At 50.7% G+C, this 9,227-nt stretch overlaps 1 protein-coding gene across 4 annotated transcripts in view; it reads right to left on the bottom strand.

Annotated features, from left to right (window-relative positions):
- MLXIP (MLX interacting protein) overlaps positions 1 to 9,227 on the bottom strand; it is a 62,282-nt gene that overhangs the window by 12,574 nt on the left and 40,481 nt on the right. For 2 of the 4 annotated variants that reach the window (XM_077748095.1, XM_077748094.1), the window contains exons 2-8: positions 5,422 to 5,528; positions 4,593 to 4,678; positions 2,198 to 2,287; positions 1,829 to 1,870; positions 1,322 to 1,493; positions 494 to 583; positions 49 to 93 (exon numbers count right to left, since the gene is read on the bottom strand). In XM_077748095.1, the coding sequence (XP_077604221.1) occupies positions 49 to 93; positions 494 to 583; positions 1,322 to 1,493; positions 1,829 to 1,870; positions 2,198 to 2,287; positions 4,593 to 4,678; positions 5,422 to 5,528 (632 nt within the window). Of the gene's footprint in view, positions 1 to 48; positions 94 to 493; positions 584 to 1,321; positions 1,494 to 1,828; positions 1,871 to 2,197; positions 2,288 to 4,592; positions 4,679 to 5,421; positions 5,529 to 9,227 lie in introns of those variants that run through there. The other 2 variants (XM_077748098.1, XM_077748096.1) reach the window with 2 other exon arrangements.

A 9,227-nucleotide genomic window follows, 5' to 3' on the forward strand; every position in this document is an offset into this window, starting at 1 on the left:
ATACTTGAATTAAGATCCAAACAAATAGGGCACTGAGCCCCATCTTACCCAGAGGAATGCCATGGCCAGAGGGCGTTCCCCCCTGAGGTAACTCTGCAGAAAGAGGCCCTCTGATTGGAACCGCTCATGCTGGCAACTAGTGTGGGCTCTGAAATACTCCCAGGCCTGGCGTTTCGTGGCCTCTTACAAGCCCAGTTCTAACTGCAGGACACTGCTGGGAGGCGGCTGTGTTGCCAGCGCCCTCTGCTGCCTAGAGGGAGAACTGCTTACGGTCCTGGGCAAACCTGGGGATCTGAGACCGCAGGAATGAGAATGGCGAAAAGCTTCCCAGACCTTACAACTACTACCAAAAAAGGTAGTTCTGGAAAAATTCCAACTCTTCCCCTTTGCCCATTCTGGCAGTTCCCTCCATGAAAGGGAAGCACCGGTGTGCTTTGTCCTGGGCAAAAGGAGCTCCCAGCAGCCATGCTCTCTCCCTGCCCCAAGTCCTCACCCTGGAAAGGTTCAAATGTGTCCATGAAGTCCAGGTTGGGCTGCAGAGGGATGAGCCCCGGCTGGATCATGTCTGCATTTCCCAGATGTGCTGTAAGAACCAGAAAGGAGACAGAGGAATCATTCTGCCATCTCAGACAATGTTGCAGGAATACATAAAAGGCCTGGAAGGGATCCTCCTGGCCCTGTTCACATTCCAGATTCTTCCACAGAGAAGTGTAGGGAGCTGGCTAGAATTTCTACCTTCTTGTGAGTTCATGGCTATCCTCCACCCTCAGAAGGCAGGAAAGAAAGTGCGTTTTCATAAGAAAAGTGAAGCGAATAGCAGGGGCCAGACACTTCCAAGAAGCCAAGAACAGCTATGCAGAGGTCCCCAGTTCTGACTGCTGGTCTGTGGGCTCCTTCTGAGGGGTAACTGGATGCCTGAATGCTGACAGGTAAAAGGTCATGCCCAGGAATGCTTAATTTTCTTCTCAGTGAGTCAGAAGCCCTGTCACCTGGCCTAGGCACAAATCCTCTGCTAAGGGGAGAGTATCAGAAATGTGAAACTGATTCAGAACAAATCTCCACCGTCTTCTCACAGTGGCACCACAGGCTTGACAGCTGCTCAGGAAAGCCCGTTTGCAGTCCCCACCCTCTCAGCACCCGTGACCTTCAGATGCCAGTGACATTGCCAATCCTTCTCCTTGCTGCCTGCCCTAAATAAGTGACTGCAGCTCAGAGATGGCCTTGAGGCAAATCCTGCCCAGGGGGCAGGGGTAGGGGGTGGGGCTGGCAGAGAAGGAAACCAAGGATCCTTGTTGGAAGTCAAGGATCTGGAGGCAGTTACCTATTTCCCGGGGGTTGGGCCAGGCCACCGGCTGGTGAGAGGAAAGTGTGGAGAAGAGGGTGTCGCTGAATTCTGACATGAGCATGTCCGTGTCCAGCAGCGGGTCTTCCTCCATGGGCACCGGGGTCTTCCATCCATCCCCATGCTTGTGCCAATAAAGCATGTCATCATCCTACCGCCAACAGAAGGGGAAGGAAAAGGGCAAGGAGACTGGTGAACTGGGAATTCCCAATCGCTTCATGCCAGGGAGGTGCGTTACCCTACTTTACAGCACGCAAGGGCTGCTGTGAAAGATGAGGCGGTGGGTAGAGCAGGGAGAACTGGCCTGTTTCCTCAGCCCGCATGTCCTCTGTGTGACAAGGGGGATGGCCCCTCCTGGAGCCTCAGGGACAGTCTGTGTCCCTAGACCTTCTGCTGCGGGCTTCACCGTGGGGCCACCCACGTCATTGCTGCTTCCCGTCAGAGGACGGTTCCCCGGAGGGTCCTCCCAGCCCCCCGCGCACTCACCTGGGCCAGGCTGGAGAGGTCCTCATCTTTGTGCTGCTGCAGCTGCAGAGAAAAGGGGAGAAAGGCCGTTCCCTCAGGGGCCTGGGAGGGATCCTGCTCTCTGCCGTCCCCAGGCCCACGCTGGGCACAGGCGAGATTCCCAACCAGTGTCTGTGGAATAAAGAGCCCTGGCTCGCAGCGGGAGAAAGTGAGACCACAGGTAACAGGACCAGGGCAGGGCCATCCCTTGGGCTGGGCTAGAACACCGGGTGCCGTGGGAGCAGCAGCGGAGCCACAGCGCCCGGGGCCAGGGTCTGAATACAGAACTTCGGTCCTTCCCTCCTCTATGGGGCCTTCCTGCACATGCTCCTCTTGGCCCAAGCCAGGTACCCTTTTCTTGAAGTAGGTTCTCCACTTGTGATACTCCCGGATCACGATCTCAATGCGGCTTTTCCAGTACTTCCCTTCCGTGGTGATGGCCTGTGAAGACATGCAGGTCACAGTCAAAAGAGGGGCACCTAGGCTGACTGGCAGAACTCAGCCTGAAAACAAAGACGCATCTGACACTGGGAGTCAGCCCTGGGCAGTCAGCTCCGAGAACCCTGCCACATGAATACCACTTTATTCACAGCTGTGTCCCGCCTCTTCTTCTTCTTCTTTTAATTTTTTAAATGTTTTATTTATTACTGAGAGAGAGAGGCAGCGTGAGCAGGGGAGGGTCAGAGAGAGAGGGAGATACAGAATGTGAAGCAGGCTCTAGGCTCTGAGCTGTCAGCACAGAGCCCGACGCGGGGCTTGAACCCACCAACTACGAAATCATGACCTGAGCCGAAGTCGGATGTTCAACCGACTGAGCCACCCAGGCACCCCGTTTCCCGCCTCTTCTGTGCTACAACTAGCCCCTACCTACGGATGTGCTTTTATTTCATGACCTCAGATAACCAAGGGCAGCTTCAGCAGCATGGGTCCCAAGGGTCCGGATTGGAGCATGGGTTGGAGAGAGTACTCAGAAAGGGCAGCGGGAGTGGGAGAGGGCCCTCAGCCCCGGTGCTGGAAGAGCCCTACAGAGAGAGCCCGGGGTACCACTGAACGCCTTATCCAGGAGACGCTGCCACATTTTCAAAGGGTAAAAACAAATGGCCAATCCCAGAAGTTTTAGGTGGAAAGTGACTTCCAAGAGTAGCTACTTCAACCTTTCCATCATGCCTGTGATCCCCTTCCACAATATCCCTGAAGAGCTCTGGTGACAAAGAAGTCACGACTGCCTCAGAGAGCCTGCCTCTCTTTCAGATTCCTTTTTGTTTATGGTGGGAGTGTATATAAGCAAGCCCCAGATATCATAAGACCCACTTAATTTCACCTAAAAATACTTCACTGTTCACAGTGAATAATACAGTATTATCACCAAACCCAACAAAATGATATTCCTTAATATTGTCCAATACCAGATCACACCCACAGCTCAAAAGGTCTTTCATTGGGTTACTTTCTAATTTTTCCCGTTCTATCCAAACAGTGAGACGTGCTTGGATAGCATTAAAACAATGCAGAAGGGTGTAAAGAGCACCCACCTCACTGTAATCCTCCTTCCCAGAAGTACTCACCAATAAAGATTTTCTGTATATCCTTTTAGACTTTTTCTACACACCCACAATCACATAGATACACTTTATATTTTTAAAATTTTGTTTATTTTTGAGAGAGAGAGAGAATGAGCATGCATGAGCAAGGGTGGGACAGAGAGAGAGAGACACACACACAAAATCCAAAGCAGGCTCCAGGCTCTGAGCTGTCAGCATGAAGCCCAACATGGGGCTCGAACCCGTAAACTGTGAGATCATGACCTGAGCCGAAGTCGGACACTTAACTGACTGAGCTACCCAGGTGCTACTAGTTACACACTTTAAAAAATTAACATAAAGTTACTAAAATACAGCTGTGCAACTTTTTTTTAATTTACTATTTCTTCAGCATCTTTCTATCTCAGCACATAAAGACCTTGAGGTCACTTTTTTTTAAAGGATTTATTTTATTTTTTGAGAGAGAGAGCATGTATGTCTGCATAAAAGCTGGGGAGAGGGGCAGAGGGAGAGAGAAAGAGAGAAATCCCAAGTAGGTTCCACACAGCATGGAGCCCAAGGCAGGGCTCAATCCCATGACTCTGAGATCATGACCTGAGCCAAAATCAAGAGTCAGACGCCTGGGGTGCATGGGTGGCTCAATCAGTTAAGTGTCCAACTTTGGCTTGGGTTATGATCTCATGGTTTGTGGATTCGAGCCCCGCCTCGGGCTCTGTGCTGACAGCTCAGCCTGGAGCCTGTTTCCGATTCTGTGTGTCTGTCTCTCTACCCTTTCCCAGCTCGACTCTATCTCAAAACTAAGTAAACATTAAAAAAATTTTTTATAAAAAAAGGAGACACTCAACTGAATGAGCCACCCAGGCACCCCTTGAGATCACACTTTGTTAAAGGTATCTGTCTTGTAAGGAGACTAAATCCCTTCCTGCTGACTTCCAGAGAAATGCCAACATTAAGGCAAGGTGGAGAGTAAGTCCCAAGGAGGGAACCCCTTAGTCCTCAGGTCAGCCTAGCCAGAGAAGAGGGGAGTCCCGCAGGCTGTCGCATCCTGGTCCTTGTGAGGTCAACAGGGCTGCCAGGGCAGTGCGGCCAGACCGTCTCCCTGAACCCCACTGCAGAATCCACCCCCCACTCCCAGCCCTGGGAGAGCTGCTTCCTCCTGATGAGGAAGGATCCTTTCCAGCTACTGATGGTCCTATGCCAAGTACCTCTGGCCTGCGATGCTCATCTACTTCAACAGAGCCATCTAGTGGAGTGACGAAGTGGCACACGGGATTCTTGCGCTTCTCCAAATCTGGGCAGAGAAAGGAGACATCATCACTATGACCAAGAGCCCCCTGAAGGAGCCCCCACTGCTCTGTCCACATGCCCCTCAAGGTGGGACCCTCCTAAGTGTTCTTTCCTTCTCTTTCCCTCGAAAACAAGATTTCAGAGAATAAAGGAAACGAATCTGTAACCCACAGGTAAGGCAGGGAGTCTGGCTTATCAAGAGAAATGCCAGCCAAACCCAAGCATGCATGCCCCAAGCACGTGGATCAGAGGTCACTGGATCTACCAGCATGAAAGTCAGCTAGGAACAGAACAAGGTCTACATGTTCTGGGTCTACATCTTCCTTGAAAATAGGAACTGTTCCCTGACTCTCTTGAATGTCACCTCTCCACTATACCCTCCTGGTCTCCCCTGAAAAGGACTAACGCCTCCTTCCTCCTCTGCCTTTACAACACTGGGCCCAAGCGTCTAACCTAACAGTGAGCCCGTGAGGCTGTGAGCAACTGGCTACTACATGTGTCTCCTGCAGATTATAGGCAACTACAGGACCACACGACTGGGCCCCTGTGCCTGACAGCCGAGAAGTAACCAGTTCATTAGGATCTGGCTTGGTTTTCCTATCGCTGCGGACTGCCCAAGGGAGGCTTCCTTTTGAGGCACAATGTCTGAAAAGTGGCCTCTGGGGACCCGAGGTGCACAGGCTTCCAGGTGCTAGAACTTTGGGGTCCCTGTGGTCCCCTCCTGCCAGAAGCCCAAGTAGGACTCACACTGCATGTACCATGCCCGCCAGATGGCATTATTGAGCCGGATCTTGTCTCTCCACTGGAGCTTCAAGCCCTTGAAATTCTTCCACTTTGGAGACACCAACTTCCCACTGAAAGGCAAGACAAAGAAGGGAAACTTAGTGGTTCCTGTGAAAATGAAACAAAATCTCAAAGTGCCACCTGATCACTCCAGGCCTCAAAATTCTAGAGTAATCCATCACAAGCCCCAGGCGAGGCTTGAGAGAATACACGAGTCACGGGGATTTCTTCAAAGTGACCAGCAGGGAAGGGGGAGGTGGGCGTGGTGTCTGCGGTGTCGGTGTCGGGGCACGAGGGGGAGGCAGGGCTAGCTGCGGGCTAGTGCGTTTGCAGTGGGATGATAGGTACATGGTCACTGCCCTAGGCTGTTGGTTTCACAGGTCTTTTAAATTTGCCATAATTTAAAATTAAGAATTAAGAATCTTTTGACTTTTCAATATATCAAAACATCACATTTTATACCTTAAACTTATGCAGTGTTGTTTGTCAGTTACAACCCAATAAAGCCAAGGGGGAGAAAAGAAAGAAATGTGCTGGCGACTGAATGAAAGCGAAGCTTCTTTAACCTTGTCAGCCTCCTTTGCCACCCGTCCCCAAGAGGCACTTACAATACGGGCACATACGTGTCCCACTGGCCTTAGAGCCTGTGGGGCCCTCTCCTGACTCCGGACCTGTGCACACACGGTCCTCACTGGTCATGGAGCCCCTTCTGCCTGGCCTTTAAAACGCTGCCGCAACACCATCTCCTCCGTGCTGGCACTGCCTCCCCCAGGCTGCTGCTGACCCTTCAGGGTTCCCTGTGCACCATTCAAACTCAAAGACAGCACTCGGCTACCCTTCACATAACAGTGTCTACACCTGCACCTCCATGCAGCCCATTAGATGTCATCACCCTGAGCACCCAGCACAGAACTTGGCACCCAGCAGGGACTCAGGTAATAACTGTTCACTGGATGCATCCAAGAGCCCTGTACCCCAAGCTAACAGCAGGCGAGGCGCATTCCCTGGCACAGCCTTCTCACAGAGTTGTCTTCCAAGCACTAAGACAGAAGCCACCTCTGGGAGCTGACACAAGGTTTCCCTTTTTCAGAAGACTTGAGATGTGCAAGGCATCATCTTGAGTCCACATCCAATGGGGATCAGGTGGTTCTACCTGACTGTGAGCAAACCCACCCAGAAAGACCTTGTGAGGAAGAGCAATAGGGTCAGGCAGACAGCACCCGAGCAGTAAAACTCACCTGAACCAGAGAACCTGGCTTATACAGCAAAGCCCCTGGCTGTGCGCCTGGCAAAGACCTCAAGCCTCCACTGCTCATCCCAGCAAGTCAGGCCTCGGATCACAGAGGCCAGAAGGCTACGATCCCCAGAGAGAAAACATCATAGGATGCCTCATAAGAATCAGATGGACAGAGAGCAGCAGCCTCAGCTCCAAGGGTGAGAGGTTTCAAACCTGTCAGATCCCTCCCATGCCATTTCTCCCCAGTCCAAAGGTACTCCTGACCCACCTCTGAGCAGTCTGCTTTCACTCAGGGCCAGCGGCCAGGTCTGGAGCCTCGGCTGCACCACACGCGCACTGGGCAGCTTTCACAGTCAGGTAACTTGTCTGACACACCAGTGTTCTGGATAAACTCAGGATAATACCATCTCCCCCAGGGGATTTTCAGAAGGATTGAGAGAGTGTGTATGTATGTACACATATACACTTACACACATATCACTGGCAAACCTAAAGCAAAATATGTTATTAATGGATCTCCAAGTTACCTCAGAAAGGTCTGGGTCTTAACACCTCTTGATGTGAAAAGTCCTTCTTTTGTGTTTGCCACCACTGTCATGTGGCTCTTCCTCCTCCACAGGAGGAAAAAGGGGACACCCATGGGCCCTCCCTCAATACCAGTGGACAAAGAACTGGGCAGAGGTTAGCCCTGTCCAAGTGCTTTTGAACGCAGGGACCGGGTCTCATTCACTCATTCGAGAAGGGCTGAGCCTAGTGAAGGAAAGGGGATTCTTTCCTGCTTGGGATTCTCTCTCTCCCTCTTTCTGCCCCTCCCCTGCTCTCTCTCTCTCTCAAAAATAAGTAAATAAACTTAAAAAAAGAAAGAAAGAAAAGAACAATTGGGCTTAAATACAAACCAAAACTTACCCCTGTTTTGTTAAGAAAAACTGAGGGGCGCCTGGGCGGCTCAGTAGGTTGAGCGTCCGACTTCAGCTCAGGTCATGATCTCACCTCTCATTGGTTCCATCCATCCCCACACAGGGCTCTGTGCTGACAGTTCAGAGCCTGGAGCCTGCTTCGAATTCTGTGTTTCCCTCTCTCTCTGCCCCTCCCACTCACGCTCTGTCCCTCTCTCTCAAAAATAAATAAACATCTAAAAGAAGAAAAGAGAACACGACTGATGCATAAGACCATCTTCTCAAAGAGGCCAGATCATGCTGGCAACTTCAATTACTTACAATGAAGAGGTGTGATGATGCAAAGAGAGCTCAAGTGCTACAGGCTAGAAACCAAATCGGACGGGGGCAGTCTGGGGTCTCATCTTCCTCCTCGCTTGCTGAAATGTTCACTTTTCCTTGACGTTTATGTCAAATTTGGCCAAACTTCTTCGGCACAAATATATAGGATGTCAGAATATACAACTGGTATCACGGCATCCCAGATTTCTGTAATATCTCTACAGTCAACAGGTGGTGCTCAACCAACACAAAGAAGTGAGTCCAAAACCTAAACCTAAACCACCCCCAAACACAGAGACAGCAAAAGGGCAGTGAAGATGGTTTTCATGGTAAATGACCACCCCTTGCCCACAGAAATTTCAAGACAAGATCTAAAGAAGGAGAATGCACGGTTCTCTGTACCAAGCTACTATAGAGAAAAAAGGATTCCATGGACACATTTTTAGGAAAATGTAGGGATAAATTTCTGTACATCTCCTCACTGCCTCTGGTGCTCTGAGGTCCCTGTCGATCTTCAAAGAGAGAAGAGGAGACATTCCTTATGCAGACCAAACCTGGGACCCTTCCCATGGGGGGGGGGTACCCAAAGTCTCATTTTTTCAGGGGACATACAAGGAAAGGCTGCTCTAAACACTTCTAAACAGGAACTTGCAGCTCCCTGGAGAGCTCCCTACAACAGTAGCCCCCAAAGCATCTGTAGTCGGGCTTCTGGTCCCCCCAACCCTGCCTAAGCTTAACTCCTTTTCCAGACACGGCTGATGGGGGTATTTCTTGGTCTAACTCGGTTATTATGTCTCATTCCTCCTTTTAAAGTGTAACCAGAAACACATTACAAAGATTTCTGAGACCATGGCTTCCGTGTTTAACAAAGCCCTTCTGGCCTAAACTCCCCAAACTACCCTCCTACATGCCCCGAGGGCTTCCCTGTTAGAACAGTGACCCCAGGTTCTCCCCAAACTATGAGAAGGCCAAGGTCTAGGGTTGACTCATCCCAGCACAGTGCCTGGCGCATGGGAGGCACTTGTAAAAATGGAGCTGTTAAATGAGTACTAACCCTTTCTTTCTAGAACAAAAGATCTTCATATGGCCCTGACATGGGCCCCTCTCCGAGAACACAGGTTCACGACCTGAAACAGGAAATTCGGAGTACAACAAAGGTCTCTCTCAAAACTGTTGTTGGATGGACTAGCAAACTGAATTCTTCAGCAGTCTGGCAAGAGGCTGCTTTGGAATGGAAGCTTTGCACAGACAGGAGCTGAAATAAAGAACAGAGGTAGGCGGCACTGGGGGGGGGGGGGATTTTTTGGTTTTGTGTC

This window comes from Crocuta crocuta, unplaced genomic scaffold, assembly GCF_008692635.1.
Source record: "Crocuta crocuta isolate KB4526 unplaced genomic scaffold, BGI_CrCroc_1.0 scaffold29, whole genome shotgun sequence".
NCBI lineage: Eukaryota > Metazoa > Chordata > Mammalia > Carnivora > Hyaenidae > Crocuta > Crocuta crocuta.